The 17,032-nt window shown below is 37.0% G+C and overlaps 1 protein-coding gene and 1 non-coding gene across 2 annotated transcripts; both read left to right on the top strand.

Moving 5' to 3' along the window:
• Nucleotides 1–3,390: 3,390 nt before the first annotated feature.
• LOC130966366 (uncharacterized) lies at nucleotides 3,391–3,858 on the top strand. The gene has a single exon (XM_057891157.1). The coding sequence runs from the start codon at nucleotides 3,391–3,393 to the stop codon at nucleotides 3,856–3,858; it is 468 nt and encodes a 155-aa protein (XP_057747140.1).
• A 7,766-nt stretch (nucleotides 3,859–11,624) lies between these two features.
• On the top strand, nucleotides 11,625–11,733 carry LOC130972298 (small nucleolar RNA R71). The gene has a single exon (XR_009083486.1). It is a non-coding gene; the product is annotated as a small nucleolar RNA R71 (small nucleolar RNA).
• The last annotated feature ends 5,299 nt before the right edge of the window (nucleotides 11,734–17,032 follow it).

Genomic DNA, 17,032 nt, shown 5'->3' with positions numbered 1-17,032 from the left:
AACATGTTGTATTTGTAAAACCCGTTTAATCAATAAATAATTAACTAATAAAATAATTATGTGCTAAAGAAATTAGAAAATTAAATTTTTTTAATTTAAAGAAGCAAAAATATTTAAAATATGAATTAAAACACTAATTTTAAAAATTTTGCCCTAAAATCTGGCCAACGGGCTGAACCGGTCCCGTATTGGGCCAAGACCCAACATATATAACCTCATAACAGCCACACCTTGCCTTCATTCATGAAACTGACGTTGAGGAAGAGAAGCAAAATGCAAAGCCCTAACCTCCATCCTAACATAATCTTTTTTTCTCTGTAACTTTCAATCCAGAGCACTGATCGCTGCATCGTTTGCGGCCACATGACCATCTCGTTGAGCTCTTCGAATCCATCCGAACAAAGTGGTAAGAAATTTGAGATTTCTCACCCAGCCTTTATCTCTTTTCAATTTCACCATTTTGGTTTATGGGTATTGAGAATTGTATAATTTTAATGGTTTAGGGGTACTCTAGAGCGAGTTATAGCTGAGTTTTGTTCAATTGCTCAGTGGGTAAAGGTAAGTAACCATGATCCCTTTTGAATTTTCCAATTCTATGAGATTAGGGTATTGAAATTGTGTTTGTGTATGAAATAATATGAAATTAGGTTGAATATATGTGAAGTTGATGTCTAATTGATGAAGTAAAGTGTTTGAATTGGAACTCTAGTGGTTAGAAGCCTGTCAAGTGGACTTTGGAGGCTTGAAAACTTGTGAAAATGAGGTCTTGAGGTGTTTTGTGGCTTGGGAGAAAATCAGCTAAGGTATGGGTTTTGTTTCCTGTAGTTAATCTATGATGTTATACAAAAACTTAGGCTAGTTGCCATAAGATAGGCTTGAATATTTTGAATGGTTGTATTCGATGGAATTAGTCGAATCACATGTAAAATTGTTTGGATGAGTTGGTATATTCAGGTGTTGGAATGATGATGATGTGAATAAAAGGTATGTGATAGTGTGTGTGAATAATTGGTATGGTTTTGGTTTGATAGTTTAAAAATTAGAGGACTTTGCAAATTTTGGTAAAAATATGTTTTTGACGAACTTCAACGGACCATAACTTGGTATCTGGACCCCTAAATTTTGTAAAACCTGTATTGAATGAAAGTTGGATCCGAATAGTTTATAAGTTTGAGGAATGGATGAAAAATGATTTTTAACGAAGAAGTTAGGCACGTTTGAAGTTTGGTGTAACAAGCTAAATTCTGCAGCAAAACAGTTTTTTTCTGAAAATTTGAGGACAAGCATATGCGGACAGTGCGTGCATACGCGAGTCTGAGCCTCTGCCAGTACTCATGCATACGCGACACTTGCATGCATACATGAAACTGCTTCATTTACACTTATGCATACACGAATGATGGCTTGCATATGCAGGAACCTATTTCTGCCCCATAAGCTCGCATACGCGACAATGCAATTTTAACATTCATGCGTACGGGGAAATGGGCATGCGTATGCATGACCCTTATTTTTAAAAAAATTGCAATTTTTGAGTTTTAAACCATTTCTCTAGCTTTCCAAACTTCTGTAAACTCTATTTAAGGTATGTTAGCTAGTGTTAGGCTTATGAAGTAGAGTGAACCAAACTGAGGGAGATTTGTGAAGTGAATAGTTGAATTAATGAGGCATGGGTAAAGTTCATTGAAATGTGGATAAGGATGATCGTGATAATGATGAATTGTGATTGTATGAGTTATGACTAAGGTTGATGGTGATGTTGATGAATTGTGATGATAATATTGATGATATAAAGGATCCATCTGGCATATGGATTATATTATCTGAGATACGAGTTTTGTTGGGTAGATCCAGTGGCTTGCCACCACTTGCTCCAAGTTGAGACTCATTACTCTGTTGATCTTTCATTGCAAAATGTTACCAGACACTTTAACTCCCTAGATTCCCCCAAGGAGATAATAAATGATTGATGATATATATATATATATATATATATATATATATGTATATGCATAGACTCTTGGGGCTGCGCGCACACAGGGATTGTCCAGGGTTCGCTACTGGACATGTTGGGTTTGGCTGGATAACCGACAGATGGGACTCATCAGCCATAGGGCAAACATGCATCCTATGCACTTGTATATTTTGTTTGAGTATGCATTTATTTTGGCTTGCCTATTTGCTTAACTGTAACTAACTGTTACTTGACCTAATTACTATATCTGTCTCTATAATTGTGTTTTCCATTCTTTGTCTTACTTGTGTTTGTTTCTGAGAGATCCCTTTGGGGGTGGAGGAGGCGCTAAGGGTTGTTCCAACTAGAGTTTGGAGGATTGCTGAGAACGAACATGAAGAGTTAGATTAGAAGCCTTATATATAAACACCATACTCTTGGTTTAGAGAAAACTTTAGGATACAAATATGTGTTATTGGAGTTTTGAAATACCTTTGGCTTTCCAGGATATTATTTATTATCTATATGGGCACCTTTACTATACTGAGAACCCTCGGTTCTCATTCTATATACATATTGTTATTTTCAGATGTAGGACGTGAGACACCACGTTGAGCGTGCTAGGGACTCTTGTGATCCGAAGATCTACCTTTGGAAAATTCTGTATTTTGTGTTTTGTATATGTATATTAGTAGTATTCTCCACCATGTACATAAATTATATTTTGTTCCTCTTAGAGGTTGAATCCGGAGAAATAGGACTTGTATTATATCTTTAAGAAAACACTTTGGGGTTGTATATATGTATAAATATACTCTGACCGGCCTTTTCTTCACAGGTCGAGTCAGGAGTTTGTTATTGTATCTTTGGCATTCTATATCATATGTATATTTTCCTTTTTGTGCGTTGTTATCGACCCCTTATATGCTTTTCCGTTTTGAGTGTGATATGATTTTTTGAATTTTGTTTTACTCAACTTTTCTTCAAGGCTCCTAGTTAAATTTCTTTTCCTATATGGCTATGTATGTATTTTACTTCTAGAGGTCGTAATACCTCAGCATCTCTGATTTACAAACTTAAGCGTAAAGTTCTGTGTGGTAGGGTATTGTATTATCGTATCAGAGTAGTTCGTTCCTGTAGAGCCTGAGGGATGGACTGACTATACTTATAAGCATACTCTGGGTGTGTGTATATGCTATTTAGGATTATCTATCTGATAAATGTAGCATACTTCTTCATGAGTATGCATTTGGGATTTTGATGCACTAGACTTGAGGTACTGAGACCCATCACCTTGATATCAATTTTTTGGTGTGAACAGAAACCAAAAGGCGTCTCCTGGGTGCGGACGTGGATGAGGAAGAGGTTGAAGAGTAAATGAGGAACCCAAAACAACTAAAAATAACCCAGTAAACTTCATGACCGATTTAGAAAACATGGCTGCTTCTATGCAGGCCACGATTGAGGTATTAGGGAATCAAGTTTGTAATGGGAATGATAGTAACGGTGGTAATGGGTCGATGAATTTAGCAACATTCCTGAAGGTGAATCCACCTGCTTTCTGCCAAACGACGTATCCTACTGAGGCGGACAATTGGTTTTTGGCTATGGAAAGAGGCTTACAAGCGCAACACATACCTGAAGACCAATATGTCGAATTCGCGACTTATCAGTTAATAGGGAAAGCACAATTCTGGTGGCAGGGAGCTCGACGTCTATTATCGCAAGGCGATGCCATGATAGCTTGGGACACTTTTAGAGTCGAGTTCTATAAGAAATATTTTCTGAGTTCAGTGAGGGCGGCCAAGGAATTGGAGCTTATGCAGCTGAAGTTGGGTTCTATGATGGTGGTTGAGTATACCAGATTATTCGAGGAGTTATGTAGGTTTTCTCGGGTGTGTTAGGGTGCTCCATAAATTTACAAGGAATGGAAATGTGTTAGGGTAGACTTTGGAGTGATATATTGAGTGTTGTGGACCGATGGAGGTCAGAATCTTCTCTAAACTGGTGAGTAAGAGTAGAGTTGTTGAGGATTGTGCGAGAAAGGCCGCTTGACAAACCACAATTTTATGGTTTATTTTGGATTGAATTGAGTGGATTTTGTAAACTCTTGTCACACTTATTCATATAAAATACATGTTTTTATGATTTCTTCCTAATTGTGTGTAATGGTTCAAAACATGCTTCTTTGACCTTAAAAATGCTAATTCTTAATCCTCTCTTATTGTCATTCGATGCCGTGATCTATGTGTTAAGTGATTTCAAATTTTATAGGATAGGAATGGCTTAGAGGATGGAAAGGAAGCATGCAAAAGTGGAAGTAACACAAGAAATAGGAGAATCGAGAAACTGGTATCAACGCGTATACGTAACTGACGCGTACGCGTGACCAGGTGCAACAATCGACCGACGCGTACGTGTGGCTGACGCATATGCGTGACAAGAGGCATGTGCCTCACTAAAGGGAATATGATGGGGTGATTTCAGAGCTCCTTCTGGCCCAGTTCAAGCCCATTCTACAGATTAGAGGCTGGGAGTGAAAGAGGATAGGACATACATGCCATTAGTCTAGTTATTTTGAGTTTTTAATTCTAGAGAAAGAAACTCCTACTTCTCTCTAGGTTTTAGTGTTCTTTGTTCATTTTTACTTGAATCCATGAATTAGATCCATTTTAATTTCAGTTCTTGTTGCTTTAATAGTAGTTTCTAATCTTTAATTTTACTTAGCACTCTTGCAACTTTAGTTATTTTGAGTTTTGAATTTGGATCTTGTTGGAATTAATTTCTATGAATGCATTGAGTTTCCTTTCATGTTCATTGGTGTTATTTGGGTTGTTATTAGCAATTATTATTAGTGGGTAGCTTTGATTTGGATTTATTTCTCAATTTTATAATATTTTCTTTTAGTGCACATAAGGTGTTTGTGAAAATGCATCTTATGATTATGGAGTAAATTTATACTCTTGGCATTGGGGTTGAGTATTGGAAACTCTGGAATTGTCAAAACCTAATGTGGATTGGTAATTGGAAGGTGCTAGTTAGCTTGAACTTCACTAAAGCTAGTCTTTCACTAGGAGTTGATTAGGACTTGTGAACTCAAGTTAATTGTATTCACTTTACTTTCGTTCATTTGTTAGAGGATAACTAAGTGAAAGCAATAGACAATTTCCATCATAATTGGTAATGATAATGAGGATAGGAACTCCAACTCTTACTCCTAGCCAAGGTCTTTATATTGATTGATTGTCATTCACCTTTATTAGTCTTGGTTTCCTAGTTTTCACATTTTCATTTCATATCTCTTATTCATATGTGCTTTTAGTTGTAGTTATCTTGATGCATGCTTGTTAGTTAGGATAAAACATTGATAAAAGTCTCCTAAGATTATGTAAAATATCCCTTAAATACAAAACTAATGACTAAGGATTACATAAGAAGGGAAAAACAGACTTTCAGTGCTAAACTCAACTTCTTGGGCCCACTTGGTGAGTGTTTAGGCTGAGCTTGATTGAGATCCATGTGCTAGGAAGGCTTTAGGGCATTGAATGCTGGCTAGGGGCACCTCTTTGGGTGTTTGGACGCAGGTCTCCCCTTGGTGGGCACTGGATGCCTGGACTAGGGTAGATGGCTAGCGTTGAATGCCAGTTTCGGGCCTTCTATTCTGAAAAAAGTATAAATGATTATATATTTATGGAAAGCTCTGGATGTTAGCTTTTGATAGCCGTTGAGAATGCTCCATTTGGATGTCTGTAGCTCCAGAAAAGCTCTTTCGAGTGCAAGGAGGTCAGATCTAGACAACATCTGCAGCACTTTCTCTGTCTCTGAATCAGACTTTTGCTCCAACTCCTCAATTTCAGCCAGAAAATACCTGAAATTGTATAAAAACACACAAACTCATAGTAGAATCTAAGAATGTGAATTTAACACCCCAAAACCATGAAAACTTAATAAAACTTAAACAAAATATACTAAAAATTATATGAAGATGATGCCAAAAAGCGTATAAAATATCTGCTCATCACAACACCAAACTTAAACTGTTGCTTGTTCCCAAGCAACTAAAAACAAAGTAGGATAGAAAGAAAAGTAAGATACAATAAATCTCAGAGTTTTCAATGAAGCTCAGTTTCAATTAGATGAGCGGGACTTAGTAGCTTTTTGCTTCTGAATAGTTTTGGCATCTCACTATCCATTGAAACTCAGAAGTGTTGGCATCTTTAGAAACTTGGAATTCAGATGTTATTATTGACTCTCCTAGTTCAGTTCTTTTTTATTCTTAAACACATCTTTTTAGAGTCTTGGCCGTGGCCCTAAGCACTTTGTTTTCTAGTATTACCACTGGATACATAAATGCCACAGACACTTTAATTGGGTGATTCCTTTCAGATTGTGGTTTAACTTTGCTAGAATCCCTAGATAGAGGTGTCCAGAGTTCTTATCTTAAGCACATTCTTTTTGCTTTGGATCATGACTTTAACTGCTCAGTCTCAAGCTTTTCACTTGACACCTTCACACCATAAACACATGGTTAGGGACAGCTAGGTTGAGTTGCTTAGGCCAGAATTTTGTTTCCTTTAGGCCCTCCTAACCGTTGATGCTCAAAGCCTTGGATGCTTTTTCCCTTGCCTTTTGGTTTAAAGGGTTATTGGCTTTTTTTGCTTTTTATTTTTCATTTATTTCTTATTTTTTTCGCATGCATATTATTTTTTTCTTTTATTGCAACATGCTTTTTCTTTTTCTTTTTGCTGCTTTTTCTTGCTTCAAGAATCAATTTTTGAGATTTTTTAAATTACCAATAATACTTCACTTTTATCATCATTCTTTCAAGAGCCAACATTCATATATTCCAACTTCAAATATGCACTGTGTATTCATACTTTCAGAAAACAAAAGCAATGCCACCACATCAGAATAATTGACTTTTCTTATTATAAAACTCGAAATTCATGTATCTCTCAATTCTTTTCAAATAAAATTTTCTTTTAAGTGAGGTGAGAGATATATGGAACATTTCATATCTTTAAGACATAGATGATCATGCAACAAGAACAAGAGAACAGACAATAAAACATAATAGAAAGCAGAAAAGAGCAACATGAGAAAAGGGAATTAAGAGAACGAATCCACCTTAGTGATGGCGGCTATTACTCCTCTTTGAGGATCCAATGTAGTGCTTGATCTCTTCAATGTCACGCCTTTGTCTCTGTTGTTCTTCCCTCATATCTTTCTGATCTTCTCCATTTCATCGAGGATGGTGGAGTGCTCTTGATGTTCCATCCTTAGTTGCTCCACATTTGAGCTCCACTCTCCCAGAGACGTATTTAGTTGATCCCAAAATAATTTAGGGGAGGAAAATACATCCCTTGAGGCATCTCAGGAATTTCTATTGAGGCAGCTCCACATGCTCTTACTGTTGTCCATCTGCTGGCTCTTTAACATGCTCCATCCTTCTTTTAGTGTTGGTTAACTTCTCCTCTTCTATGACAATTCCAGCTGAATTGCATAGGTGACAAAAGTGGTGAGGGAAGTGGAGGCAAGTGCCTTTCCCTTCCTCTTCCTTGAGGTTTCACCAGTCTTTGGTGCCATACTTAGGAGTGGTAGAAGTAAAAAAGCAAAGTTTTTGCAACACCAAACTTAAGAGTTTTGCTCGTCCTCGAGCGAATATGAACAATGGGAAAGAATATAGTAGAAGAGGGTGTTGTAGGTGGAGATTATGTGGGACCCACTGGTCTTGAGGGACTAGGGAATTCATATTCCCTGCCCTCTGCTTTGGCATTTGAACACCCAGGGTCTACTCCCTGGATGGCATTCAATGCTAGCAACACTCCATCCAGAGTGTTCTATTTTCACTGCTGAACATTTCAATCTCTGTTCTGACTGCTGCACATGATCATGAACCTAAAGAAATAACTTAAAGAAAAATAGTATTAAGGACTTAAAGGAAATAGAAATAAATAATCAGGGTTGGGTTGCCTCCCAACAAGCCCTTCTTTAACGTCATTAGCTTGACGGTTAGCTCCTTATGGAGGTGAGTATGGGCTCAGAATTTTGTCCCTTACAGTGAAATTTCTTCCTGTCTTCTCATGAATGAGCTTCACATGCTCTAGAGACAGGACACGACTCACTGTATGTGGTATGACTGGTTTCTTGGTGAACACAACTCTCAGGCCAGGTGAGAGGCCTTCAATGAGGACTTTCTTGTCCCTCCAACCTTTAGGTACTTTCTTCCTAGTACCTTTGTTCTTAGTGCTTGTTAATGGCTGCCCAACACCAAACTTAGAATTGATGTTTGGGGGCTTAGTAAAGCTCTGCACTGAATGAGATTGTTGGAACACTAAGTGTTGCACAGTTATCTCTCTTTTTTCAGAAGGAGAGTTAGGGTTGGACATCTAGAACAATATATAGTCTTCTCCTAGTTGAAAAATTATTTCTGCCTTTGCCACATTGATCATGGCATTTGGAGTGGTTAGGAAAGGTCTTTCGGGGATGATAGATTCATCCTCATCCTCTCCTATATCCAAGACTATGAAGTTTGCAGGGATGTAGTGGTCTTAAAGCTTTACCAAGACATCCTCTACTAAGCCATATGGCCTCTTCATTGACTTGTCTGCCATCTCTAATGAGATGTTTGCAGCTTGTACCTCAAAGATTCCAAACTTCTCTATTACTGAGAGTGCCATGAGGTTTATACTTGACCCTAGGACATACAGAACCTTCTCAAAGGTCATGGTGCCTATGGTGTATGGAATGAATAAGCATCCGCTATCTAAAAGCTTCTGAGGCAGCTTCTGCTGAACCAAAGCATTTAGCTCTTTGGTAAGCAGTAGAGGTTCTTCCTCTAAAGGCTTTGTACCAAATATCTTGGCATTCAGCTTCATGAGTGCTCTTAGGTACCGAGTAACTTGCTCTTCCCTTGTGTTCTCATCCTCATCAGAGGATGAGTAGTCATCAGAACTCATGCACTGCAGGAGTGCATGGAAAAGAACCTCTATGGTCTCTATATGAGCCTTGGCTTCCTTTAGCTCTTGGATGTGGATAACTTCAATAGGTAAGGAACATTTGGGAGGTGTTCCATCACTGGCATTCAATGCCAGCTTTGGTGGCTCTTTGGGCATTGAACGCACATCATGTGTGCCTTTACTGGGGTTAAACGCTAGTTCCCTTACCTTTTTGGGCATTGAACGCCCAGCAGGGGTGTCCTTGCTGGCGTTCAACGCTCGCTTCCTTGTCTGTTTGGGTGTTGAACACCCAGTGAGGGCTTCTTCACTGGCATTCAATGCTAGCTCTGGTGCCAAGCTAGGCGTTGAACGCCCAATAAGGGCTTCCTCACTAGCGTTCAGCGCCAGTCTCTTAGCCATTTTGTGCCTTGAACGCCTAGTGAGATATTCCTCACTAGCGTTTAATGTCGTCCCAATTTCTCTAGATTCGGCCTCAGCCTCTGTGGTGATGGCCTTGCACTCTTCTTTTGGGTTCACCTCAGTATTACTAGGAAGCGTGTTAGGAGGAGTCTCAGGGATCCTCTTGCTCAACTGACCAACTTGTACCTCCAAGTTTCTTATGGAGAACCTTGTTTCAGTTATGAAACTATGAGTTGTCTTAGAAAGGTTGGAGACTATAGTAACTAAGTCAGAAAGGCTCTGTTTAGGGGTCTCTATATTCCCTTGAGGAGATGGGAATGGTGCTCTGTTGTTGAACCTATTATGGGTTCTTCCACCTTGATTGTTATTGAAGCCTTGCTGAGGCTTCAGTTGATCCTTCCATGAAAGGTTAGGATGATTCCTCCATGAGGAGTTGTAGGTGTTTTCATAGGGTTCTCCCATGTAATTCACCTCTTCCATGGTGGGTTGGTTTGGATCATAAGCTTCTACTTCAGAAGAAGCTTTTTGAGTTCTGCCAGCTGCAGCTTGCATTCCAGTCAAATGCTGAGAGATCATATTGACCTGTTGGGTCAAGATCTTGTTCTGAGCCAATATGGCATTCAGAGTGTCAACTTCAAGAACTCTTTTCTTTTGAAGTACCTGAAGAACGAAACTCTAACACAATCTATAATTTTCACAAATAGATTCTCGTTGTAAGTATAGCTTCTAGACCGACAAGAATCTCTTTTTTACAAATGTTTGGTTGTCACAAGTAACAAACCCAATAAAATTTATAAACTGAAGTACTCAAACCTCGGGTCATCTTCTCAAGGAATTGCAGGGAAGTGTGTTTTATTATTGGGTATGGAAAACATTGTTTTTGGGTTTCGAAAAGGTTTTGAACAAGAGAAATAGATTACAGGAATTAATAATTTAATAACTAATAAAACTCTTGGCAAGGTATGAAAACTGGAAGTCCTATCCTAGTTATCCTTATCAATGGTGATGAGAATTATATTTTTGCTCCCACTAAGTCTACCTCTAACTATGAAGGTCAGTTAAGTGGACAAATTAATTTAACACCTAAAGTCCTAGTCAATTCCTCAAGGAAAGACTAGAGTTATAGGAATCTAAATTAATCAGCAAAGATAAAAATTATCAATCACGATGAGTTTGATAACTCAAGAGTTACCAATTAATCAACCAAAGCCAAAAGGAAAAAATCTAAATTATTTATATAATAAATAGAAGAAAGCAATCATGAGTCTGAAATACCTCAAATTATATTAAATGAAGATATCAATTCTAACATGGACAAGTTCATAAATTAGATTGAAAAGATAAATAAAAGGAACATTGAACCTGTGATTGAAGAAGATGAAAATATTCCTAAGTCCTTTAAGAGGAGTCCTAATCCTAATCCTAAGAGAGAGGAGAGAGCCTCTCTCTCTAAAAACTACATCTAAATCCTAAAACTATGTATGAATGTATGTTGTATCATGTATCCCGTGTCTCTTTTTTTGATGAATGGATGGATTCCTCCATTTATAGCCCTTTAATCTGTGTTCTCTGGGCTTAGATCTGGACCAAAAAGGGCCTAGAAGTCGCTAGGGCCGACTTCTACAAATTTTACAGATCGCGCAGGTCACGCGTCAGCGTGGGTCGCGACATCTGGAGTGTTGCTCTTCCACGCGGTCGCGTCAGTCATGCATCCGCATTAGTTGTGTTTTGTGAGTCACACGTTCACGTCATTTATGCGCTCGCGTCGATGCTAATTTACGCAAAGCACGCGATCTCGTCGTCCATGCAGACGCGTCGCTGCCAGTTTCTCTAAAAACTCCCATTTGTGCTTTCCTTCCATTTTTGTATGTTTTCTTTTCATCTTTTAAGTCATTCCTGCCCTATAAAACCTGAAAGTACTCAACACACAAATCACGACATCGAATGGTAATAAAGGATAATTAAATTTGATTTTTTTTAAAGCATAGGAAACATGTTTTCTCATATGTCATATCCTAAGGAAGGAATTGTAAAACCATGCAAATTTATATGAATAAGTAGGTGAAGAGTTGATAAAATAATTCAATTTAAGCACAAGATATATCATAAAATAGTGGTTTATTAGTACCCCATTACTTATAGGGTCTTTTCAGAAGTGTACATAAACTGGTTGTTTGCAATTATGTCAATGAGTTTTCTTGCCTCTTCAGGCGTTTTCTTCCAGTGGAGTGATCCACCAGCAGAGTTATCCAATGACATCTTGGATATCTTAGAAAGGCCATCATAGAAGATGTCTAGTGTGGTCCAGTCTGAGATCATGTTGGGAGGACATCTTCTAATAAGTTGCTTGTATCTCTCCTAAGCTTCATAGAGGGATTCACCCTCTTTTTATCTAGAGGTTTGAATTTCCACCCTAAGTCTGCTCAACTTTTGAGGTGGGAAGAACTTGGTTAAGAATGCATTGACCACTTTCTCCCACGTGTCAAGACTCTCTTTATGTTGAGAATCTAACCATAATCTAGCTCTGTCTCTTACAGCAAAGGAACAGAGCATAAGTTTGTAGACCTCAGGCCTCACTCAATTGGTCTTGACTGTGTCACATATCTTCAAGAAATTAGATAAGAATTTATTTGGATCTTCCTATGGATGTCCATGGTACTGGCAGTTTTGTTGAACTAGGGTCACCAGTTGAGGTTTCAGCTCAAAGTTGTTAACTGCAATGGCAGGTATAGAGATACTTCTGCCATAGAAGTCAAAGGTAGGCTTGGTGTAAGCACCAAGAACCTTTCTTGCCTCTCCTTCATGATTAGGTTCGGCCATGTCTTTTGCTTCTTGTTTGAAATTTTCTGAAAGATTTCTTCCGTAGTGTTGTGCTTTAACTTGTTGTAAGCTCCTCCTTAAAGTCCTCTCAGGTTCAGGATCAAGATTAAAGAGAGGTTCTTCATCGCTATTCCTGGTCATAAACAAGAGAAAAGAAAAATGGGAGCTCTTTGTTCAAGAACAGAGGACTCCTTGTGAGATGTGAAGAAAAAAGAGAAAGAAGAATGAAGATAGAAGAAGAAGAAGAAGAATTCGAATAAAGAGAGGAGAGGGATTAGAAGTAGAAAAGATAAACAAGAATTAAAATATTTTTGTTTTGTTTTATTTATTTATGAAATTTGAAAATAGAAAGTTAATTAATTAAAAAGATTTGAAAAATAAATGATGAATTTTCAAAAATAGAAGAGAGAGATAAAAAAGAATTTTCGAAAATAGGAGAGAGAAGAATTAGTTAAGAAGTTTTGGAAAAGAAGAGAGAGAAAAAAGTAACTAATTAAGAAAGATTTGAATACAAGATAAGATAAAAGATTAGAAAAGATTTGAATTTAAAATTTGAAATTAGAAAAGATAAGATAAGAAACTAAAAAGATTTGAAAAATATTTGATTTCGAAATTGGAAATTAGAAAAGATAAGATAAGATAGAAAGATAAGACAAGGAAGTTAAGAAAAGATAAGTCCTAAATTAAAAAGATTTGAAATCAAAAGAAAAAAAGTTAGTTTCTAATTTAAAAAGATTTAAAATTTAAATTTTAAAAGAAAGATAAGATAAGAAAGAATCAAACTTTAAAAGAGAAGATTTGAAAAGAACTTGAAGAAGATAAGATTTGAAATTTGATTTTTGAAAAAGATTTGATTTTAAAATTTGAAAATTGAATTTTAAAATTTGAAAATTGAATTTTGAAATTTGAAAATTGAATTTTAAATTTTGAATTTGAATTAAGATAACATAAGATTTTGAAAAAGATATGATTTTTCTGAAAAGATTTGATTTTTGAAATTTAAAACAAGATAAGATAAGATACTGACTTTGAAATTAAAATTTGAAAAATGTGATGTAATTCTCAAAAATTAAATTAAAGATAAGAAAAGATATTTTATTTTTTTGATTTTTGAATTTAATGAAGAAAGAGAAAAACACACAAAAGATACCAAACTTAAAATTTTTAGATCTAAAATACTCATTTTTCAAAAATTGCAAGGAAAAACACCAAAAGACACCAAACTTTAAACTTTTAAGATCAAAACAAAAAGAAAAAACAAGAACACTTTGAATATTAAGAAGAACACGAAGGACAAAATTGAAAGAATTTAAAGAAACCAAGAACATGCAAAGGACTCCAAACTTAAAAAATTTGAAAATTAACAACACACTTTTTGAAAATTTTAAAAGAAAAGACCCAAGAAGACACCAAACTTAGAGATTGACTCAAGACTCAAACAAAAGACACAATTTTTGAAAATTTAGAAAAAAGGCTCAAAGAATTTGAAAATTCAACAAGAACAAAGACAAAAGACTCAAACCAGAAACAAAGATTAAATAAAGAAAAGAAAAGGTTTTTGAATTTTTTTTTATTTTTTCGAAAAAAAGAATAAGGAAATAAAAGAAGCTAACGAAATTAAAGACAATACCTAATCTATGAAACAAGATAATTCGTTAGTTGTACAAACTCAAACAATCCCCGGCAACAGCACTAAAAACATGGTGCACGAATTCCCACACTTCGTACAACTGAACCAGGAAGTACACTGGGTCATCCAAGTAATACCTGAGTGAGTAAGGGTCTATCCCATGAGGATTATGGTTTGAAGCAAGCTATGGTTATCTTGTAGATCTTAGTTAGGCGGATAGAAGAGTTGTTGGATTTGATTGATCTAAACTAGGTTGACTTGTTTGCAACGATAAGAAGATAGTTAAGGCTTGGAGATGCTTTGTCCTTCTGGATTAACTCTGGTCTTATAGTCTTCTTCAACTGTGAATGATTTCTTCTATGGCAGGCTGTATGTGATTGGCACCGGTTCAGAGGTCGCCAATGCTCCTCCAGATCTGAACACCAGGATTAGTGTGGATCCATTCTGATTGATGGTAAAGCTCCTACAGTTCAGTCTCCTTAACGATCCTACTTAAAATGCCACAGACAAGGTCAAATCTTCTGGATCAGAGAATGATGTGCCTTTGGGTTCCAGCCTCTAACACAGAGACCCTAATCTCCCCATACCTCGGCTGAATTGATGTCTCGAGAAATCCCCAACGAAGTTGTGGATTAGCCGTCTAAGAGATGTATAATCAAGCTAGCAGTTCAATGCTTTCCAGTCACGAATTCACACGAACCTAAAAATAACACGGGTGGTTGTTAGGAATGTGGTCTTAGATTGAAGAACAAATATGATTGTCACGGGTCATCCCATTCATCAGGTTGAAGAACGAAGATATATCTTAGAATTGAATCAAACACAGATTGAAGAGAAACAGTAATACTTGTATTAATCCATAAAACTCAGCAGGGCTCCTCCCCTCAACCTTGGAGGTTTTGAAATTCATACTGATAGGAAATACAATGATAAACGAAAATATGGTGTAAAAGTCTCCAAAGATTATGTAAAATATCCCTAAAATACTAAACTAATGACTAAGGATTATATAAGAAGGGTAAAATAGTCTTTCAGTGCTAAAATCCACTTCTTGGTCCCACTTGGTGAGTGTTTGTGCTGAGCTTGATTGAGATCCATGTGCTAGGAGGGCTCTAGGGCATTGAACGCTGGATAGGGGCACCTCTGTGGGTGTATGGACGCTGGCTCCCCTTGGTGGGCGTTGGACGCCTGGACTGGGGTAGATGGCTGGCGTTGAAAGCCAGTTTTGGGCCTTTTATTCCGAAGCAAAGTATAAACTATTATCTATTTCTAGAAAGATCTAGATGTTAGCTTTCGATAGTCGTTGAGAATACTTCATTTGGATATCTATAGCTCGAAAGAAGCTCTTTTGAGTACAAGGAGGTCAGATCCAGACAACATATGCAGCACTTTCTCTATCTCTGAATCAGACTTATGCTACAGCTCCTTAATTTTTGCTAGAAAATACCTGAAATTGCGTAAAAACATACAAACTCATAGTTGAATCCAAAAATTTGAATTTAACACCAAAACCTATGAAAATTTAGTGAAACATAAACAAAATATACTAAAAACTATATGAAAATGATGCCAAAAAACGTATAAAATATCCACTCATCAGAGACTTTCAATGTGCATGCTTAACTTCTAGGAAGGATGGTTTAGATGAAGTTGCTATTTGGGTGTTTGCCTTCCCATTTTCTCTTGAGGGAAGGGCAAAGGAGTGGTTCTATACCCAACCCGATGAGGTTGTCACCAATTGGGATTTACTTCGAAGAGAATTTTTAGACAAATTTTTCCGACCAGAGGTGACTGATAGGTTGAGGAAGGAGATCTCATGCATCATCCAAGGTGACTCAGAAACTCTTCATGAGTGTTGGGAACACTTTAAGAAGCTCCTTGATTCATGCCCGCATTATAAGATTGACGACTTGGTGTTGATTAGTTACTTTTGCCAAGGCCTTAAGTCTCAAGATAAAATTCTTTTGGATGCTTCTAGTGATGGCACTTTAGTGAAGTACAAAATGGCAGAAGAGGCTTGGCAAGTTATTGCCGATCTAGCCGAATCTACCCAAAATGCAAGGCAAAGAAACAATCATCCAAGGGCCATCAATGAAGTTTCTTCTAATGAGTCCGCCCTTACCAAGACCTTAGGGGTGATGACCATCATTCTCAAAGAAATCCACCAAAACCAACAACAACCTCCTCCACCACAACCAAAATACCAAATGGTAGCTCCACAAAGAGTATGTGGAATTTGTGCTTGCAATTCTCATTATACCGATGAATGTCCACAACTCCAAGAGGACAATACCTTGGCGGCCACCAATGCTTACTTCAATATTTCCGATCAAGGCCTTTATGAACAAGGGGGTAATTATAACCAAGGGTGGCAAAACCAAGGTTGGCAAGAGACTCAAACCAAGGGTGGAGAGATGGTACAAGTCAAAAGTGGAATAATAACAACCATCAACCATACCGCAACCAACAAAATCAATCCTTCCAACCGTAAAACTAAGGCCAAAGATACCAATCTCCACACCAAAGACAAGCTCGAGTGCCACAAATCATCTAACCACAAGTTCCTCAAATCACATACCCTTCTTCTTCCTCCAATAAAGATGGATGATACCCTTTGCACTCTTCTTCAAGAGCAAAGGGATTTTCAAAAAAGAGAAAATTCATACATGCCCACTGAAAGGGTGAAACCATCGGCTTAGAGTTTCTTCTCGGTTAAGAGGAAATAACTTTGTTGCAAGTATAGTTCCAAACCAGCAAGTGACACTCAATCAAAGTTTAATTTTTGGTTGTCACAAGTCCAACCCAATAAAAGTAACCGAGAGTATTAGTCCCTGGTCGTTCTCCCTAGGAATCACAATCGAGTACTCAATTATTGGTTATGAGTTTCAAGGGGTTGGGTTGATAAAGATGCAAGAAAGTAAATGGCAAGAAAATAAAGAAAATAACTAAAGAAAGATATTACTAAAAAGGGTCATTCATGGCAAGAATTGATAATCTAGGCTTTCTATCCTAGTCATTAATTATCACAAAATACTTAACAAGAGCTAATCCTATTTCGTCATCTCCAACATAGGAAGAAGGTATAATGTTATCTTCAACAATGGAAGAAAGTCAAATGGGACTAGTTAATCTCAATCCATAAGTAATGTTAATGGAAACAATATTAACTAAGAACTCTAGATCACCAATATAAATTGGTTATTAATGACTCAAGATCACCTAAGTTTTCTTTCCAAACCAAGAATGCACAAAATCTACTCTAAAATCCAA

Source organism: Arachis stenosperma, chromosome 3 (genome assembly GCF_014773155.1).
Source record: "Arachis stenosperma cultivar V10309 chromosome 3, arast.V10309.gnm1.PFL2, whole genome shotgun sequence".
In the NCBI taxonomy this organism is placed as follows: domain Eukaryota; kingdom Viridiplantae; phylum Streptophyta; class Magnoliopsida; order Fabales; family Fabaceae; genus Arachis; species Arachis stenosperma.
Note: the sequence above shows the minus strand (reverse complement) of the source record. Positions and strands in the feature narration are given on the sequence as shown.

What these genes read in the sequence shown, in the direction of transcription:
- LOC130966366 (XM_057891157.1), top strand. Translation starts at nt 3,391, where the DNA reads ATGGCTGCTTCTATGCAGGCCACGATTGAGGTATTAGGGAATCAAGTT.